This window comes from Rhinolophus sinicus, linkage group LG05 (genome assembly GCF_036562045.2).
Source record: "Rhinolophus sinicus isolate RSC01 linkage group LG05, ASM3656204v1, whole genome shotgun sequence".
Lineage (NCBI taxonomy): Eukaryota > Metazoa > Chordata > Mammalia > Chiroptera > Rhinolophidae > Rhinolophus > Rhinolophus sinicus.
In genome coordinates, this window is record NC_133755.1 from 79,491,551 (window position 1) to 79,511,771 (window position 20,221).

The window sequence follows — 20,221 nt, forward strand, 5'->3', positions numbered from 1 at the left end:
ACTCCTGCAGAGGGAGGAGGGCGGGAAGGCCAAGCCAGTGACAGGGGCTCAGGGCCGCTTGCGGCGGGCTTCACAGCCCATGGCCTGAAAGACTTGGAATGCTCTAAGAATCCTTCGTAATTCTGCAAACGACCTCATGGTGCACTCACGCCCACACCTCCCGCCAGGATTAAGTGTGAGGTTTGCCTTTTAGCCCTCGACTAGACCCTGCCCAGTGGTCCCCCACTCTTCTCCCTTCCCCCTGGGCTGCTGTCCACACCAGCCACACCTGTCCAGCCTGCTTCCCATCTCTGCCCCTTGGACCCACATTCCCTCTGGCTGTGTGTGCTTCCTCCCCTGCCACCCCCCAACAATCACCTAGACAGTTTATTACCAAACCCAGTATTTATTTAGAAGAAAACCAGTTGGTATAGAGACCCATTTCAATTCATCAAACTTCAGCTGAGGATGGGAACAGGGGAGTGGCCAGCCCTGAAGTCACCCTCCCAGGGAGGAACCAGCTCTGGGAGAGAGGGGCTGTCAGACCTCCAGGGCCTCTGGCAGGAATGTGTGAAGGGCTGGGGGAAGAGAAGATGGGCTGTGAGCAGCAGGTGACAGGGGCGCCTGCTGAACTGGTGGCCATCCAAGGGTGGGGAGGGAGGGTGTGGTCCAGTCTCAGGGGTTGACAGGGGGCAGGGAGCCCAGCTCAGGCAGCAGCTCGGGGTGGGGGTCCAGGCGGGCCAGGCGGCTCTGCTCCAGGGCGATGGCCTCAGCTGAGTGTTTGCACTTCTCAGAGCCACACTGGCACGTGAAATATTTGCTTTTGATGTCCCAGAAGCGGTCGCCATAGTCAAACCTGTCAGAGAAACACAAGAGGCTTGTGGGACCCAGACCCAGCTGCCCAGGCCCACTCCAAAGCCTGTGTGGATCCTGTTCCCCAGGAGGGATGCTGGCACCCACCCCCATCTTCTCCCAACAGGCTCTAAGTCCTCATATGTTTTGTGGACCAGCACTGCCTGGGAACTTGTTTGAAATGCAGTCTTGGGCCCCAGCCCAAACCTACTGAATCAAAATCTTTCTGAGATGCTCAGGGCTATTTAAAAAGCCCTCCAAGGATACTTTTGTACACCGATGGCTGAAAAGCTGCTCTAACCCACGCCTGCAAATCGGGCGTCCTCCAGCCTTCAGCTGCTGGCCCCAGGATGCTGCATCTCCCACACCCCGGGCCGAGCGCTGGCCACCTCACCCCAGCTCCTCCCCAGTCCGGATGTCTCGGGAACTGAAGAAGGCAATGCGTGGAAATCGCAGGTCTTGGTGCAGCATGAAGACCCGGACGGGGATGATGTTGGGGTCACACAGGTGGTTGATGAACCGGCTGATGTTGCCATAGTAACGGGCATCGATGCAGTATACCTCTCCATCCTGAAGGGAGGGCAGCACTCCTCACATCTACCCCCACCCTTCACTCCTGGCCAAGCCCCCACCCACTGACCACCCAGTCCCTCCTCCCCAGGCTTCCACCTGCTGACTGGGGGTAGGGGACAGAGGGGTCTCCTGCCCACCTTGTTGTCTAAGTCAAAGAGATAAGAATCATCCTCTCTCACATCGGCCTCAGCATCGGAGATCAGCTCCCCAACATACCTGTTGGGCAGGAAGCGGTAGTTCTGCAGGTGAGCAGGGGGCTACTTGCAACCCCACGGGAGCCTCTCCCACCATGCCAGCTACCCGTCAGTGTCTGTGAATCTCACAGGTCAACACTGCTGGGACCAGGCTGGGTGACCCGGGGCACAGGGGGCCCGGAGGACAGTGGACATTATCGGGGAGGGAGAAGGTGGGATCAGGAAGAGAAACATGGGACACAGGCATGTGAGGAGACAACACAAGGCACCTTCCCGCCACCTGGGGTCCCCACTGAATAGCTGGATAGGCAGGACTGGGAAGTGTGGGCCGGGGTGAACTGGAGAAGCAGCAGTGGGAGGGATGAGGGGAAAGGCTGGGACCATGCTGGGGACGACTCGGGCAAGCATGGAGGCGCCAGGCCTCAGGTTAGGGGATCAGTATCTGTGGGCCGTGGGCTGGGTGGGGAACTCTGCTCAGGTTTCGACGCTGGGAGGCGTGTGGACTGGAAGCCACCCAGCAGGTGGTGGTGATGCCAGGCTGCAGGACAGGAGAGTGGTCAGGGAGGCAGGAAGGGGTGGGGCCACAGGAGCCGTGAGAAACTCCAGGAAGGAGCCAGGTGGGAGGACACCCACATTTGGAAAGCAAAGGGAGAGGAGCTGGTAAGAGGAAGGATGGACAGGTTAGAGGTGAGGACAGTGTCATGGAAGCCAGAGCTAAGGGGGTGGCAGATGCCAGAGGGACGAGGACTGAGGCACATGGAGCGGGGGCTGGGGTGGGGGACCATCGGAAGGCTGCACTGGCAGAGGGGTGAGGGCAAAGGCAGATGTGAGCAGGGATGAGCAGTGAGCAGGGATGGTGGGGAGAGTGAGGCCCAGGAAGAACGGGCTGCTTGTTTGAGAAGTTGAGAGATGACCTGACTGAGATAATGGATGGTCTCTAAGAAGGCAAATGGGGCTAAAAGTTTTTATTATTTTAAAGGCAAAAGGAGACCTAGGTGAAGTTTGAAGGCCATGGAATAGGAGCCAGGGAACAGGGAGAGGTTACAGATACCAGGCAGACAGAGAACTGATGGGGAGGAATGAGGGCCCTGAGAGGGTGGACAGAAAGGTCACCTCTATTTTGACAAGCAAATGAGGTTCAAAGAGGTGAAGGAACTGGGCCAAGGACACCCAGCGGCAGTGGGGCTCAAACCCAGGTCTGTCTCCAAAACATGCTTTCCCAGCTCAGAAGGGCGGGGAGAAGGTGTGTGAGGCTGGAAGTAGACAGAGGGAAAGGGAGGGGATGAGGGAAGATGTGGGCAGTGGTGACGGACAGCTGTGTGGTCTGGGGAGAGTGGGGGCAGGGGGCAGCTGTGGTGCCTGGCTATGGGGATGGTGGCAGAAACAGCAGGCTGGAGAAGGGGGGGTGAGAAGAGGTGGGAGCCGTCAGGGAGGAGGGCAGAGAGGGAGGCCTGGGAGTCAGCAGTAGTCATGGGCTCGTCCTCCTGCCCCACTCACTCGCAGATGAAGGTCCCCTGGGGGATGGTTTGTAGGGCTCGGACGCCCCAGCCCATCTTGGCTGTTCGATAAAGCTGCAGTCGCACCCTGAGGGTGGGAGAGAGGGTGATGTTGGGTGAATGGGCCTGGAAGTACCCCACAGGAGGGGAGAAAACGGGGGGTGAGGGGGGCTGGAGGGGTGGGGCCTCACTTGATACCACTCTGCACTACCCGGTTCTTGCAGTTTCTCCAGCAGGAGCAGGCCTGGTTACACTCAAAAATTAGTGGGGGCTCGATCTTGTTAAATTCCTGGAGCAGCCGCCCGTCCTGGGATGAGGAATGGGAGACAGTGGTTTCTGTGTGGTGCCCACCTCAGCTGCCTAGGACCCCCAGGACTTCAGAGGAAAATCCTTCCTTGACCCCCAACCCAGAGACAGGGAAGCTAGGCTGGTGGACACCACATATGCTCTGAAATCAGACAATACGAAACCCACAACCCTCCCCCTTGGTTTGCATGTGTCTGGGCTAGGCCCAGCTTTGTCCTGGCAGCGTCCCAGGAATTCCAGGTCTTGCCCTGCCCTCTGCCACTTCCCCACAGGGTAGGAGGCAAGGGAGAAGGTCCCAGGGAGTCGGTGTGCGAGGCCAGGTCCTCTGAGGAGTGAACAAGCACGTGTGGGGAGGGAGAGGGCACGTACCTTGTCATACCAGCAGCGAATGCTGAGCTGGCCGCACAGGCAGTTGGAGCTGGAGCAGTCGTCCACACACGTGCAGTGCTGGGTGGGAGGCGGGGCCAGCTCAGCCCTGAGCCGGCCTGGGCCCTCGGCTCCCAGTGCGCCCTGCCCCCTACTGCTGCCCTTTCTCTAGGGTCCATGTTTACGATTGCGGGTGGTGATGGTCCCATGGTGAGTGGAATCAAGCTATTGCTGAAGGGGTGTCCCCAGGGCTACCATGAGCCCGAAGGACACCTCTGCGTGTCCTAGAAAAAGGACCCCTTCTCCATGTGGCTCAAGCGCCACAGGAGTTCCCTCCAGGCTCCACTCCCTGGGCCAGGTGCCCCTCACCTGCAGGTGCGTGATGTTGCGGTCAATGTTCATGGTGGAGGTCTCGCAGTTCTCTGAGATGTACTTGTAATCCTCGGGGCACGGCTCCCCGTCCACGCCATTCACACAGGGAATGGGCACGTTCTCATAGCCCCGAGCCACGTCCCTGGCAACAGGGAGGTGAGCATGGGCTGAGGGTCCCCCCGGTGCAAGGAGAGGGCTGGGGGAGGGAAGGCGGTGGTTCCGGGGTTCACTGGGGCATGAGGATGCCCCATAAGATGTAGGGCACCCAGTTAAATTCAGATTTCCAAGACACAGAAATAAGTTTTTAGTACAGGTTATGTCCCCAATACTGCGTAGGACCCTTTTATACGGTAACAGCGGCAATATTATTCCGAGGTTAATTTAACTGGGCGTTTTCTTTTTCGCCCCATGCGGCAGCCGCAGTAGGGGCCGAGGGGGGGTCTGGGTCCGAGGCCAGCGCTCACCGGCAGATGATCTTCTCAGTGCGGAGGGCCCGGTTGCCCACGCCCAGCCGCAGCTTGCGGTTGAGCTGGAGTGCAAACCACACGTCAGAGCGCTCAGGAGTCAGGTCCCATGCGGTGTCCCCCTCCTTGTTCCGAAGCTCAGGGTTCGCCCCGCGTGACAGGAACAACCTGGGAGGGGACAGGAAGCCTGTGGGGTCGGGGCTGCGGGAGGTGGGGGAGCGGCCCTGGGGCGGGGGTGGGCGGAACCTCACAGCACGCAGTCGTGGTAGCTCTCCCGTGCTGCGATGTGCAGGGGTGTGTCCCCGTGGTAGTTGACAGCATGGAGGTCGCAGCGGGCATTCAGGAGGACCTCGGCGATGGCGGCGCTGCCGGTGAAGGAGGCCCAGTGCAAGCAGATGTTCTCCTCCTGTGGAGTGGGTGGGGAATGGGTGGGCACAGGAAGTGAGCCCTTGAGCCCAGCTTCCACCTTGTTCAGGGACCTTGGGCCATCCCCACCTCTGCGACCCTAACCAAACTCTCACGTTGTCTGTGAGGGTGACGTCAGCACCCCTTGTCAGCAGCATGCGGATCACCTCGATGTGCTTATGCTCTGCGGCCCAGATGATGGGCGTCCATCCTCCACTGTCCTGTGGTGGGGAGGGAGGTAGGTGTGGGGGAAGCCCTAGCCCTGCCCCAGCAGCCAGCCCTGCTCACCTAAGCAGCACGTGGTCTAGGGCACACCTGAGCCAGGCTCAGCAGGCCCAGCTCTACCACTCACATGCTGTGGGACTGTGAGCAAGTCACCTGACATCTCTGGGTCTCAGTTTCCTCATCTACAAAGTGGAACTAATAGTGTCTACTGCTCAAGGCTACAGAATAATTTTTCTCTTTCTACTCAAAAGTCCTAGAAGCTGTGTTCCAATAGCGACAACTGCCCCTAGGTACACAGACTCTAGTCTCCATAAATATTCCCATTAAAAGGAACAAGAGTTTCTTAGAGAAATGGTAGATTCTGAGTCTGGGGCAGGAAATGTGCTGCATGCTCTCAAAGCCTACAGGGTCACATCAAAAGGCACAGGCGTCAACTTCAAGGGGCTCTTCCTGACAAAGGATGGGATGATTCAAAGATCGAAAAGAAAGACAACAGACTAAAACCATATGAGAAACTAAGAGTTAACAAAGAATCTCACTGGACACTTCCAGAGGTTAAGGCACCTCATTCTGAAAACATAAAGAGAAAGAAGAAAAAGAGTGAAAGATACAAATGAAGAGGGAAAAAGATGGGGACAGGCTGGAGCAGGGGAAGCACTAGGGAGGGGTCAGAGGTCAGCTGAGGTTGAAAGAGGGCCCAAAGCCGGAGGCCGAGTCAAAGACCCCGAGGGCTGGGCAGGCCCCTGACCTGGGCGTTGACGTCCACCTGTCCCGTGCTGAGCAGCAGGCCGACCATCTCCAAGTTCCCAATTTTGGCGGCATGGTGGAGGCAGGTGGAACCGTCCTCCTCCTGGGGGAGACCAGGGCAGCTGAGTCCTCTGGCTGGCACCTCAAACCCAGTCCCTGACTCGGCCCCGCTGCCCCACCTTGTTATAGACACAGCCACCGCGCTGCACCATGTAGCGGGCCACCTCCAGGTGGTTGTTCACCACGGCCTCCATCAGCGGTGTCCGCTGCTGCTTGTCCACTGCATTGATGTTGGCTCCAGCCTGTGAGGAGGGGGGATGTGGGCTGGCACCAGGGAGGGGCTGGGCAGGGGACGGCCCGAGGGCCTGGTCAGTGAGGCAGGGGGCCGGGCCGTGCTGACCTGCAGCAGCACGTGGCAGATCTCCACGGAGCCCTTCTGGGCAGCCGCGTGTAGGGGCGTGCGCTTGCTCTGCTGGTCACTCTGGAAGTTGGGATCCAGGTTGTCCACTGCGGGGAGAGCCCGCCACCGGGAGAGGGAGGGACAAGTGGTAAGCGAGCAAGGAGGGGCGGGTGGCACCTCCTCCAGGGAGGCTTCTCAGGGCCCCAACCTCCTAGCCCTTCTTTTTCTCACCTTCACTGAGGCCCTGAGCAGACAGTAAGGATTTAGGAGCATCGGCTCTGCCCGACTGCCAAGCGGCTCTGCCCGAGTGCCGCTGTGCACCGGGCAAGGTAGGTAACCTCTCTGGGCCAAGGACAAAGTCCTTCATTGCTGTACCCCCAGCCCAGCCAAAGGCCGCTATATCATGGCTGCTCCATCAAGGTTTGCAGAACGAATGAGCAGAGTACTCACACAGCATCAGGATCACCTTCTGCAGCTCCCCCTGCTTCACTGACAGGTACAACTGCCGCGGATGGAAGCGGAGCTTCTTCCGCCTGCCATAGCAAGGGAGGGGAGGGGTGGGCTCCTCAGATTCGAGCACCAGCCTTAACAGCTACAGATCTGCCCTTCTAGCCCCAGCGCTTGTCACTGTGTCGGAGAGCAAGCCCCCCCTCACCTCTCCGACTCCTGGATGACCAGGGCCTTTTCCAGGGCCTCCCGTCCTGGCCCTGGTGGCAGCCCCACAGCTGAGAGGCAGCCCCCGTTGGGTAGGGTCAGGGAGGGTCCTGAGCTGTCAATGGTGTCAGCCAGGGGGTCGCAGGGTGGGCGCCGGGGCTCCCCATGCCCTCGCATCCGGGCGCTGTGGGAAAAGGCGCTGATGTCTCAGGGTGAGGGGGAGGGGGCGAGGAAAGACAGTAGGGAAGGGGGAGTCAGTACCTGGGCTGGGAAGTGTCTGCTCTCCCGGGGGCATCCTGGGCCAGGAGTGGGGGGGCAGGGGCTGCAGTGCCAGCTGGTGGGGTCACTCCATCCCCCCGGGGGATGGTCACCTCCTGGGCCTCAGATGCATCCTCCCCACAGTGGGGACAGAAGACCATCCCGTTCAGCTGGGACACACAGGCCTTGTGGAAGCGGTGGGCCACACGGAAGTCAGGGTGGCACTCTAGGAAGGTGCCCTGGGCAGGGAAACAATGTGGTTAGGCTATGGGAGCCTCTTCTCCTGTGGGGCACGCGGCCATCTGCCCCACGGGTCACTCACCGCTGTACAGAAGTAGCCACAGCCTGGGCAGCAGTGGTGTTTGACCATGCGGGCGCGGTGGGTCTCACAGAGCACCATCAGTGCCACACGGCTTGATGGCCTCATAGTCTCCCGCTTGAGAATTGCGGCATTGCAGCCTGACAGCTGTGGGCAGTGAGAATGGGCGAGAAGCGAGGTGAGGCTGGGGCCTGGGGCTGGATGCCCACGCACCTCTCCTCCCGTCCCACAGGCCCACCTCTCCATCCACACTCTCCGTGGCCATGCATTTGTGCCCTGCTCTCTCGCTGATGCGGTCAATCTTGGGTGCCTCCATGCGGCAGCTGCAGAGGGGCAGCTCCTCAAACCCACGCTCTGTCTCCAGCGAAGACGTGTCGTTGGACACCCCTTGGACAGAGGAAAAAGGGAGCTGAGGGAGGCCCTACCCTTCACCAACTGGGACCCCTGGCGGGGCCTCTCACCCCTGCCCTGCCTTTCCCTCCATGCTCCAGAACCCCCAAAGCCTGGCCATGGACATCCAGTGGGGTACCCCTCCTCCCCTTTCCCTCCGGCCCTGAGGGTGCCCCCTAGTGGCTCCCTATCCCAGCAATTGGCAATTACCAGCGTGGTTGGGGGAGAGGGTCCCCTCGCTGGGCAGCTCCAGGGACCCCAGAGGGACCTCCATGTACTCACTGGGGCCTGAGGAGCCCACACCATTCACTCCTGACACAGAGACAGAGAGAGTGAGAGTGCGAGCTCACAGGCGCCTGGACATGTGGGTACATGCGGGTGTACATGCGTGAGCGTCAATGATTGTGCATGCTCTCTGGGGGCTGGGAAGGGGGCTGGAGGAGGGGATCCCAAAGCAGAGGGGAAGCCTCCTCACCTCGTGGCTCCTTGGCCCGTGGAGGCTCCCGCTTCCGTCGCTTCCGTGATGGCTTCACCCAGGGGCTGTCCTTTCGCCATTTCTTTTTGGCTTTGCGCCGGCCACTGGAACCACTCTGGGGAGGAGAAAGAGAGTTAGAGAGCCTGGCCCCCAGCCTACCACCCCTCCCCTGAGGACTCAGACCTCTCGTCCCACAGCCCCTTCTCCTCTGGGGGTGCCAACCTCCAGCTCTCACCCTGTCTGATTGATTGCCTGACTCTTCGTCTTCCTCTTCTTCCTCCTCTTCCTCTTCTTCTTCCTCCTCTTCCTCTTCTTCCTCCTCTTCTTCCTCCTCTTCCTCACTCAGCTGTTCAGCCAGAGCTTCAACCTCAGACTGGGAGAGAGGCAAAGTGGGGCTGAGGAAACAGTGACGCCTGGGCCACAGACCTGTCCTAGTGGGGGAACTTGGGGGAGAGGCAGAACAGGTGGTATGCAACCCCCAAGACCCACACAATGAGGAGGGATAAGGAGAAAAACCACTACCAAGGGAGGCTCCCTAATGGAGGTGAACATGGGTGGGGACGGAGGGAAAGAGCTGGGGAACGGAGAGGATGTACAATATTACACAGGAACGATAAAGGTGCCATAGTGAGATGCATTGTGTGAATCTTGCCAACATAACATATATATTCCCCCCCCCGCCCCCCCCTCCAGTTCAAGCTGTTGTTTCTCAGTCTAGTTGTGTAGGACACAGCTCCCTGGCCCATGCTGGTATTGAGCCTGCACTCCCCCTGGCTGAGGCAGTCGGTCGGCGGTCGTCAATCAGCCGCTCACAGCAGCTCATGGCAGCTGTCCCCGGTGGCTGGCTGCTTATGCTGGCTGCCACCCACTCACGCTGGCACACGGTAGCACACAGCAGCCCACAGGAGCTCATGCCGACCTCCAGCTGCTTATGGCAGCCCAGCTCCAGGGAGAGCTGTTGTTCACAATCTTAGCTGTAGAGGGTGCAGCTCACTGGCCTATGTGGGTATCGAACCCGCCTTCAGCGTTAGGCGCACGGCATTCCAACCACCTGAGCCACTGGGCCGGCAGCGGCAACGTAATATTAAGCAAAAACAAAAAAACAAAAAAAAAAACTTCCAGAAAGCAAATGTATAGTATGAAACTCTTTTTAAGAAGTTCGTAAACAGGTAAGACTACCAATGGCTGCTAAAAATACTAGATGAAAAGCTAACAAGGAACTTTATAATGAGGATCAGACTGACATCACCTAAATCCACTGATCAATCTTACCATCACTAATAAAAGACCAGATATTCTATGCCTCCAGACGTGATGAAACAGGAAGCACTAATATTAGCGATCAAGCCTTCTTGGCAAAAACAACAAACAACAAACAAACAACAAAAAGAACACCTGAAGCTGATCACGCTTTTAGATCAGTTTACAAGAAACATTGGGCAGACAGGTACATGTCAATCCCCATCCAATCAACCAACTCTTTAAACGTGAGGAATTCTATAGGACAGCTGACCTGGTTTCTTCAACAAATACATGGCAAGAAAAATTTTTTTTAAAAGATGGGGGAACCATCAAGAAAGACTAAGACAAATATTAATCAGATCAATGTGTCGACCTCATTTAAATTTTGAAAAAAACCCATTTATGAAACTGAGGAAATGTGAAGACTAACTGATAGCAAAGTGATGATATTAAGAAACCATTGGCAAATTTTTTAGGTGTGAAAATAATCATGTAGTGATGTTAAGAAACAGAAAGAGGCCTTACGTTTACATACATGTGGAAATAGTTACAGATAAAATGATACTGGGATTTGCTTTAAAATAATCCAATAAATATGTGCGTTGAGGGAGGAGTAGATGAACATCAGCTGTGTATCACAAATGGGGCAAGAATATACAGTGGGGTAAAGAGTCTCTTCAATAAATGATTGGGAAAGCTGGACGGACACATGCAAAAGAATGAAACTGGACCACTTTCTCATATCACATACAAGAATAAACTCAAAATGTATTACAGACTTAAATGTAAGAACAGCAACCATAAAACTCCCAGAAGAAAACAGGCAATAAACTCTTTGACATCTTCCTCCCCCCTTTTTCCACCTCCCCCCACTCAGATTCAAACCATTGTTTCTCAGTCTAGTTGTGTAGGACACAGCTCCCTGGCCCACGCTGGTGTTATGAGCCTTGCGCTCCCCCGGCTGAGGTAGTTGGTCGCTGGTCATTGGTCGGCCACTCACAGCAGCTCAGGGCAGCTCTCGCCAGCTACCAGCCACTCACGCTGGCCACTAGCCACTCATAGCGGCACACGGTAGCCCACAGCAGCACACAGCAGCCCAGGGCCACTCACGCCGGCTGCTGGCCACTCACGCTGGCCATTGGCCGCTCCTGGCAGCCCACGCCAACCTCCGGCTGCTCATAGCAGCCCAGCTCCAGGGAGAGCTGTTGTTCACAATCTTAGCTGTAGAGGGTACAGCTCACTGGCCCATGTGGGAATCAAACCTGTGACCTCGGAGTTACGAGCACAGTGCTGCAACCACCTGAGCCACCAGGCCAGCCCCACTCTTTGACATCTTAGTAATATTTTTTTTGAATCTGTCACCTCGGGTAAGGGGAAAAAAAGAAAAAACAAACAAATGGGACTACATCAAACTAAAGAGTTTTTGTACAGCGAAGGAAACCATCAACAAAACGAAAGACAACTGAATGGGAGAAGATATCCGCCATTGATATACCTGATAAAGAGAAAATATCTAAACTATATAAACAACTCATAGAACTGAACACCAAAAAAATCTAATTTAAAAATGGGTAGAGGACCTCAACAAACATTTCTCCAAAGAGGACATACATGTGGACAATAGACATATGAAAAGATGCTCAACATCACTAATCACAGAGAAATGCAAATTAAAACCACAATGAGATATCACCTCACGTGTCAGAATGGCCACCATCAATAAATCAACAAACAATATTGTCAAGGCTGTGGAGAAAAGGGAACCCTGGTGCACTGTTGGTGGGACTATAATTGGTGCAGTCACTATGGAAAACAGTATGGAAGTTCCTCAAAAAATTAAAAATAGAACTACCTTATGACCCAGCAATTCTACTTCTGGGTATTTATCTGAAGAAAACGAACACTAATTCAAAAAGACATGCATCCCTATGTTCACTGCAGCATTATTTACAATAGTCAAGATATGGAAGCAACCTAAGTGTCCATTGACAGACAAATGGGTAAAGAAATTGCGTATATACATACAACTGAACATTACTCAGCCATAAAAAATGAAATCTTGCCATTTGTGACAACATGGATGGACCTGGAGGGTATGACGCTAACCGCAATAAGTCAGACTGAAAAAGACAAATACCATGATTTCACTTATGTGGAATCTAAAAAATATAACAAACAAATAAAACAGAAACAAACTAAGATACAGAGAACAAATTGATGGTTGCTGGGTAGGAGATGGGTGAAAAAGGTGGTTGCAGAGATGGGTGAATAAGGTGAAAGGGATTAAGAAATGTAAACTGCTGGTTATAAGAATAGTCACAGGGATGTAAAAAGTACAGCACAGGGAACACAGTCAATACTATTGTAATAACTATGTAGGTGTCAGATGGGTATTAAACTTATTGGGGTGATCATTTGATAACTTATATAAATGTCTAATCACTACTTTGTGTACCTAAAATATTATATATCAACTGTAATTGAAAATTTAAAAAAATTATTTAAAAAGCCAGCTGAGTATTAAAAATTGTTGGAGCTGGGTGATGGCTACATGGGGCTCATTCTTCTATTCTTTTGTTTATACAGTTGGCTGTTGAACAACATGGGGGTTAAGGGTGTCAACCCCTACACAGTCAAAAATCCATGTATAACTTTTGACTCCCCAAAAACTTAACTAGTAGCCTATTGTTGACCGGAAGCCTTACCCATAACGTAAACAGTTGATTAATACATTTTTGTATGTTTTATATATCATATACTATATTTTTATAATAAAGTAAGCTAGAGAAAAAAATGTTGTAAGAATTCATGAGAAACCTACATTTACAGTGTTTATTGAAAAAAAACCCAAGTATAAGAGGACCAGCGCAGTTCAAAGTGTTGTTCAAGATCATCTGTATTTGAAAGTTTTCGTGATAAAACATTAAATAAAGAGCAAAACAGGCAAGACGCAGCATTATAGTGCATAGGCAAACATGTATGAGATAAATCAAGAGCAAACGGATAAACGAGCAAACAACAAATAAACCATAAAACGGGCTGCTAAACCCAAAATCCAGGATGGTGGTCACTACGGAGAAGGGCACGGGGATGGAATGGGGCGCAGCATATATGGCAATAAGTTAACGTAGTATGGGGCAGTGAATCAGGGGCTGTTCAGAAGATAAAGAGAGAAGAGTGACACAGGAGGCCAGGGGGGACAGAGAGCACCCGGACATGGCTGGCCCCTCTCACCTTGCTGTCGGAGTCCACACGCTCATCCACAGAATAGGCGTCATAGTAGAGGCTGAAGTCATCCGCCACCACCGTCTCCCACTCCTCCAGGGACCCAGGGTCCCTCTTGTCCAAAGTTATTTCTCCTGAACCCCGGGCAGAACCCAACTCCTCCGACTAGAAAAAGATCAGAACAATGGAAGCTCCTAGCACTCCCCCACCAACCCATTTCCCTTGGAGCAGCCCCCCAGGTGGACAGGTCTTGTTCCCTGCCTCTCAAGGCTCACCAGGCCACTTCCCGAGTTCAGTTTCCTCCTTTTGGCCACATCTGGAAGGAGAGAAAGGAGTGAGGCTTGTACCCTAAATCCTCAGAACTGGCCATGTCAAGCTCCAGGTGGGTGGGAGGTGGGACTGACCTGAGGTCACCTTCCTCAGCGAGTGCATGTCATCACTCATACGGAAATGCTGCACTTCAGGTGGCCGCTTCTCAGGGACTGGGGGCTGGGGACCGAGAGGGAGCACACTTAGGGTCAGGGAAGAGGGAGTAGGGTCTACGGTCGGGTGGGTGGCCAAGATTAGCCTGGAGCCCCAGATGTGGGTGGGATGGTGAACCACACCCTCAAAAATGCCATCTGTACCTGCAGTGACCAGAATGTGGCTATAACAACTGCTGTCTCCTGAGAAGTTTGTCAAGCACATCCCATTCCTAACACTCACTTCAAGCATGCTGCCGGCCCTTTCTTCCCATATTACAGATGAGAAAACAAAGGTTAAGGCCTTAACCAAAGTTCCCAAACCACACCCAGAACAAAATGCTACCAAGAGCCCCCAAAACATAGTCATAAAGCTTGTGAGATTCTTGGACCTCTGTCATCTGTGGGCCACATCTCCTTCCCAGTAGGAGTACAACCTTTAAAAATGGAGCAGGGGCAGTTTCAAAGAGAGGAAAAAGTCCTCTGGGGGCTTGCTTTGAGGTAGAAAGAAAGAGTGGTTTGAAGTTTCTTTACATAGTCATTATCTTAAGAGTAATTAAAACATTTAACTCATAAATAAGTCTTTACTTTTGTCTCTTCTATTACGCTCTTCCCAGGAATTATAAACTCCAGGAAGACAGAAACCTGTTTGTTCAGATTAAGCCCCAACCCGGAATTTAAACAAAGTAGCCCCTTGATAAATATGTAAAACTGTGAATAGAGAAGGCCCAAAGCTAAATTGTAAAAAAAAGCCTACAAGAGGTTGAAGGTTGCTTACCTGGCCCTCCCATCCCCAAAACCCTCTCACAATCCTCACCTGTCCATTTCCAGGTTTGGACATGGTTTTCCTGGCTCGGTGGACCTTGGGCTGCCCCTCTGGACTGGTTGTAGCTGGAGGGGGTTCAGGCCCTGCTGCTGCTGCCCCCTGGGCTCCGGGCATACTCAGCAGCCTCATAGCCAAACTCTGGACTGACGGGGGTGATTTTCCGGCCCCAGTCATTGACATCTTGGCCCGGCTGGGACAGGCATTCCCCCTGCTGGGGGAAGCCGGGAATGACTTTGTGGCATGGCCTGGAAAACAGACAGGCAGGCAGGCAGAGAGAGGCAAGATAAGAGGGAAGGCAGAGTCAGAGGATACCCCACCTCACCCCGAGACTCCGAAGCCTCTCACCCAGCAGGATGCGTCCCCCTTGGAGGTCCCCGTCTCCCTCAAGATTCTCAGGTTCATCCCCAATGGGCGGTGTGGCTCCTACAGGGGTGTCAGCCCCCTCATCGCCAACAGTGACGGTGACAGAGGCTGGGGATGAGGGGCCTGCAGGCTCCAGGGAGTCGGGGTTGGCCTTGGGCAGTGTCTCCTCACTACAAGGGGTGTCCCCCAAAGAGCCATGAACTGTAAGGGAAGAGAAAAAGTTCAGGGCTAAGGGCTCAGGGGATCCTGTAATTGGAGAGGTGACGGTCCAGCTGGGCCCGTTTCTGCTGTACTCACCTCTCTCGGTGGCTCCTCTGGGCTCCTTGTCCAGTACCAGCGCCCCCATTTCAGCGGGGGCCTCTCCCTGGGAGGCGACACAAGGGATAGGAGGACTGGTCAGCCCGGTAGGAAGTTGGGGGGCCCAGGACGCCTGGGCCCTGGGGAGAGAGAGTAGGCTCCGGGGCCTACCTCTTCCCCTATGGGATCCCCCCCTTCCGCGGCCTCGGCTGCCGGGAGGGGCCGCACGACCCCTCCCCCGGGCCCGCATCAGCCCCCTCCCTCTCGGTAGACCCCTCATCTCAGGGGCCGAGAAGAGAGGAGGGGGAGGGGGCGGGGCCTCAGCGCCCCGGCCCCGCCCCCTCCTCCCGGCTGCACGCGCCGCTCCCCCTTTGTCCCCCAGGCCGCGGGGACCCCGGGCACCAACCCCTCCAGCGCCCGCTGCCCCCCAGCCCGGTGGACGGCCCCTTGTGCCCCTCGCGCGTGCTCCTGGGGCCCCGGCGCCCGCCGCCCACTCCGGGACAGCCGGCGGCTGCACGCGCGCCTCCGTGCCCACTCCCCCCACCTCCCACCCCCTGGTCCCCTCATCCGCCCCCGGTGCTGGCCCTCCGGATTGCTGTAAGTCCCGCCCGGGCCCCCCGGCCCCGTTGCACCCCCGGAGCATTGCACGGGTGCGCGCTTCCCCCGGGCGCGCGCGCGGGCATGCACCCGCCTCTCCCCCTCCCCTTCCGCACCTCGGCGGCCGCCGCCACTGCAGCTCCCGCCGCCGCCGCCATCGCCGCTTGCGCTGGGGGCCGAGCCGGCGCGCGGCCGCCCCGGGTCACGTGGGTGGGGGGGGAGGGCGGGCTAGGAGGAGCCTTAAAGGAGCCACTGCGCGCTTTCTGGCCATTTTCCCCCGAGAGCAGCCTTGGAGATGGCAGTGGCTCCCCTAAGGCTGGGCGCTGTGGGGGCGAATACTGCCATTCCTAGCTTCAGCTCATCGGGGAACGGAAGGTGAAGCACGCCTGGGTCCGGGTGTGGGCTCTCCATCCCCCACCGTTTTAGGTAACTAGCGGAGCGTCTGAGCCTTCCGGCTCTCGGCAGCGGCTGTATTTCCAATCTGGCCCGCGTGTGCTTCTGCTTCGTGTTGCTCTCTAGTTTCTGGGTCACCAGGCAGAAAGCTCGGCCTCAGTTTTGGCCTCGCTTCTCTAACGAGCAAGAAGGGGATGATGGGGACGCGCAGAGAACACTTTTACTCTTGGCTGGTTCTAGCATGCTGCTTCATGTCCCCCTTTGAAACCTGGGGCTGTCTCTTCTGTTTATAACAGACATGTTATGCCACCACATGCACTAGGGATCCAGGTAAGCCTCCAGTGGCCCAAGGGTCATTACTGTCTAGTGACAGTCTAGTAAAATAAGTGTTTTGCCAAACACTTCACAAGCATAGTCAGGCACTCCGTGGGTCATACATAGCCCAGCCCACACTGGAAGTCTGAATGATACTAGGCCTTGGTTGTACAACCTTGATAACTCTATTTAGGGTACCGTCCCTTTAAGTACTACTTCTGGTCAAAGTTAGGAAAACATCTGTTTGATATCACCAGCAGTATTTGACACAGGCAGGTGGTTCGGATATAGGGCACCTGAGGCCAATTCAAGGCCTTCTGGGAACTGTAGTTGTCTTTGGTTAACTTTTCCAGAGCTTTCTGGGAATTGTAGTCTTCCCCATACCCTAATCCAAACAAAGTGGTTTTTAGCTTTCCCGAGGGCGTGTGCCCTTTCCCCAGACCAAAACGCCCAAACATAGGCTCCTGCTTACACTTTCGGTGGGCACAATGATCACACCTGTAGCATATCCCTGGCCCTGATACCAAACTCCTCAGAGGAGCAGGTCACGTGTTACCACCACTGCCAAACAAATCACAGAACACTCGTGCTGTGAGGTGTCTGCCAGGTGTTGAAGTTGCAGAACTGGGAAGGTACCTGGTCAGAGGAGCCCACTTGTCACACTGCTCTTCTGCTGTCAAGGCTCCTTTAGGCATGGGACCTGCATGAGTTGTGACTTCTGGGTATTGAGCAAATAAAAGGCTGTCTAGGGTGGGTCAGTCATTTACAAGCAGTTGCCAGAGTATATAAAGAAAAAAAAATTGTTCTTTTTTTATTTTGTGGAAAACAAAAGCAGAAAAACTAAAAGCCCAAACTCCAGAAAAAATCCTAAAAAATACGTTTTGTTTCTTTAAAAAATACTGTATGTTTCTACTCCTCTCCCTCCCCCCAAACAGCCCTTCTTGTGTCCTTTCATCTAAGTGCCCTACCCCCCACCCCCTACTATTTCTTGTTCTTGCTATTGTACCCCACTTCCCAATATCTACCTAGGATGCTCACCCATGTTCTCTTACCTGCCACCTTATTTGTTCTCCCTAGAATTTTGGTGAGCCTTGTACCCACAGTCCCATTCTCCCAGCATGCAAGACCTGTCCCCCCTTACTTTCCTGGGATTCAATAATCCTTCCCCCTACCAGTCCCTTTCCCAAGGATCTATTCTAAGCAGAAGCTTGTGAGCTGCCTCCTGCCAAATTCCCTCCCGATTCCCTCCCCCCCACCCCTACCTCAAGAAGTGTCAGACCTCTCCCTGGGAAGGCTTAGCCAGTAATAAAACATTTTCCAGTCTTTTTTCCTCCTCATTCTGTAGGACCCTTTCCCTCCCTCCACATTTCCATGCACCTCTAAGAGAAGACAGTCTTTCTCTGGGACCCCATATTCCCTTGGCCTTCTCCAAGAACCCTCTGGCTCTCCATCCTTTTCTTCTGAAGACGCAGGATCTTCTCCCCAAGGAATTTGGGCGCCTCCCTCAGGATGTGTATGTCTGCTCAGGCTCCCCACCGTACCTGTTTGTCCCCAACACACACCCCCTATTCTCCTGGGTCAAGGAGCCAACTTCCCACCCAACCCAGGCACCCAGTGCCTGCCCGGCTAGCGGATGAGAACGTTGATCTCAGCCACGCTGGCCTCCAACACGTTCTCGGCCGTGGTCTTGCCGTGCTGTTCCTTGAGGTGCCGCCTAATGGCAGGCTTGTGGGCGAAGCGCACGTCACAGTAGGAGCAGCGATAGGGCCTCGCTCCTGAGTGAAGGTTGAGGTGGTCGTGCAGTGTGGACTTCTGCGTGAAGCACTTGCCACAGATGCCACAAGAGTGTGACTTGACGCCGCGGTGCACGTTCATGTGGCGGTTGAGGTTGCTGCTGTGGTTGAACTGCTTGCCGCAGCGCGGGCACATGAAGATGAAGTGTTGTGCCCGCATGTGGAAGACCAGCTTCTCCACGCCCTGGAACACTTCCGGGCACTTGGTGCACTTGATGTTTTTTAGGGGGTTTGTACTGGAGAAGCCCCCTGGCAGAGGGCCCCGGCTGCCCCCTGCCCCCAGGCTGCCCCCCGCCCCCCGGGCAGCCATGGCCACTGCTGCTGCCTCTACTAGGCCCGAAGTGGCCCCCACGCTGGCCCTGCCTCCGGGGATCAACAGCAGGCCCTCCCCTTCTGCGTCCTCAGACAGGCTGTAGCAGGCTTTCACCACACCCTGTGGTGGGGCCACAGTGCTGGGGGGCACGCTGCTCTGGGCCAGCTCCCCCAGGTGGCTGCCCACTGAGCCACTGATGCCCAGACCTCCTCCTAGGCCTCCGGGAGGTTTGAGCCGGTGTGCCACCTCCAGGGCCGACTCCACCTTGACAATGCAGATGTCAGACACATCCTCGTCCTCGTCCTCATCCTCTTCCTCGGCCTTCAGCTCCAGGTCCTCATCCAGCGGGAACTCTAGCTTCACAGGCCGCAGCAGCGGAGGGGGTAGAGGGGGTGGGGGGGGAGGTTTGGGGGCTGGCTTTGGGGTCCTGGCAGGAGGAAGGAGGGATTTGGTGGCACTGACACTGCTCACAAGGCTGGCATCGCTGACCCCATCCTCTTTGAGACCTATTTTGGGCTCAATGAACTGGCTGAGGGCATTCCGGCATTTCTCTACCACGTGCTCCATCTGCAGGTAGGAGGCAGCCGTCAGGTAGTTAACGATATCCCTGACTGCGAATTCCAGGGCACCCGTGTAACAGGAGAGTAGCAGGTCGGCCACGATGCGTGCACTGTGCATCAGTGAGACCTGCAGCTCAGAGCTGGGGTTCAGCAGGAACTGGTCCCGCAGGAAAGGGGAGCAGGCAGCCAGGATGACCTTGTGGCCGCGGAACTTGAGGCTGTCGGCCACAATGGTCACGTCGCAGAACCGCTCCTCTGCGCGGAGCTGGTTCATGTTCCGTAGCGTAGCGGCCTCGTGGCCAGGCAGCTGGAAGCGCAGGACTTCCACCCCAGAGGCCATTGTGGCGGGGGAGTGGGCAACCCTGGTCGGGAAGGAAACCGGTCAGAGACAAAGGTCTCTGGCTCTCCTAAGCCAAGGCTCCAGGCCCCTCGCCCCCATTCTTGCCCGGTCCCCCAGCATCACATCTCCCAGTCTTCAGGCCTCTTCCTCAGTTTCCCCTGCCCCGGGGGGAGGCGCTGTCCCTCCGAAGGGAGGGAGGCGTGGTTCCCGGGGGCGGGGCAGCGGCGTCCGTACCCCCAGCCCAACAGCACCGCGAGGATGGGGAGAACCCGCGTGCCCTCGGAATCACAGAGGAAGGGGTAGCAGAGGCCTTGGGCTCTAGACTCTGGGGTGCCCAGGATGCAGGCTCTTGTCACCCCGCCCCCTTTACTCGCTGCCTCTTTCCTCCGCCCCCCCTTTGCACGTTTGCACGCGCCTTTCACGTCCTCCCCCCGCTGCCTGCACGCATGGTGCACGCCACCCCCCCGCTCAGAGCTCCGTGGCACGCCCCCCCCAGCCCCACGACCCTGAGTGCACGCGCCTCTCACCTGGCCCGGGTCCGCGCGCTGTTTTTTTCCCCCCCTACTTCCCCCACCCCCCCGGGGCCGCCGGCGCCCCCACACTCGGGCAGGGCCTGGGCAGCGCGCAGGCGCGTGGGTGCACAGGGTGCGCGCGCGGGGCCGGCTCCGCGTGGGCGTCAGGGGGGAGGGGCGGGGGTGGCTCGTGCTGTGTGTTCCAGGCCCCGCGCGCGGCGGCCGCGACAAGAACTCGGGGAGGAGAAAGAGGGGAGGGAATTAAAGGAGCAGGAGTCCCCCCTTCCCGACCCCCCTTTCTTCACCAGCCCCCCCCACACGGTTAAAGGGCCGGACGACCAGGCCTCCCCTTTGGCCGGTATTATTTGTCCGCCAGAGCGGAAATACGTTCCACATCCCCCTCTTTCACGCTCCCCCTCCTCTGTGCCTCCGGGCCCCGCGGCCCATCTGCGCGTGCGTGCCAAGTGCCGCGCGGAGGCCCGCTCGCCCGGGTCCGCCCCCCGATCCCG

General features: G+C 56.2%; 2 protein-coding genes across 5 annotated transcripts; both read right to left on the reverse strand.

Moving 5' to 3' along the window:
• Positions 1-365: 365 nt before the first annotated feature.
• On the reverse strand, positions 366-15,691 carry EHMT2 (euchromatic histone lysine methyltransferase 2). Of its 4 annotated transcripts, XM_074332717.1 has the most exons (28): positions 15,603-15,691; positions 14,890-14,956; positions 14,575-14,793; positions 14,221-14,474; positions 13,347-13,431; positions 13,218-13,258; positions 12,952-13,107; positions 8,711-8,848; positions 8,476-8,590; positions 8,211-8,312; positions 7,849-7,997; positions 7,614-7,757; positions 7,295-7,530; positions 7,035-7,217; positions 6,830-6,912; positions 6,380-6,486; positions 6,159-6,281; positions 5,981-6,082; positions 5,124-5,228; positions 4,854-5,008; positions 4,603-4,770; positions 4,136-4,280; positions 3,770-3,847; positions 3,286-3,401; positions 3,096-3,182; positions 1,542-1,620; positions 1,226-1,401; positions 366-835 (listed from the first exon to the last, which is right to left on the reverse strand). In XM_074332717.1, the coding sequence occupies exons 1-28, from the start codon at positions 15,642-15,644 to the stop codon at positions 655-657; spliced, it is 3,636 nt and encodes a 1,211-aa protein (XP_074188818.1). In that variant the 5' UTR covers positions 15,645-15,691; the 3' UTR covers positions 366-654. The 4 variants fall into 4 exon arrangements, with proteins under 4 accessions (XP_074188818.1, XP_074188819.1, XP_019571156.1 ...); XM_074332718.1 differs by lacking the exon at positions 8,211-8,312; XM_019715597.2 differs by lacking the exon at positions 15,603-15,691 and having other exon boundaries at positions 14,890-15,184.
• A 1,990-nt stretch (positions 15,692-17,681) lies between these two features.
• ZBTB12 (zinc finger and BTB domain containing 12) lies at positions 17,682-19,870 on the reverse strand. The gene is made up of 2 exons (XM_074332720.1): positions 19,728-19,870; positions 17,682-19,222 (listed from the first exon to the last, which is right to left on the reverse strand). The coding sequence occupies exon 2, from the start codon at positions 19,198-19,200 to the stop codon at positions 17,821-17,823; it is 1,380 nt and encodes a 459-aa protein (XP_074188821.1). The 5' UTR covers positions 19,201-19,222; positions 19,728-19,870; the 3' UTR covers positions 17,682-17,820.
• Positions 19,871-20,221: the final 351 nt, after the last annotated feature.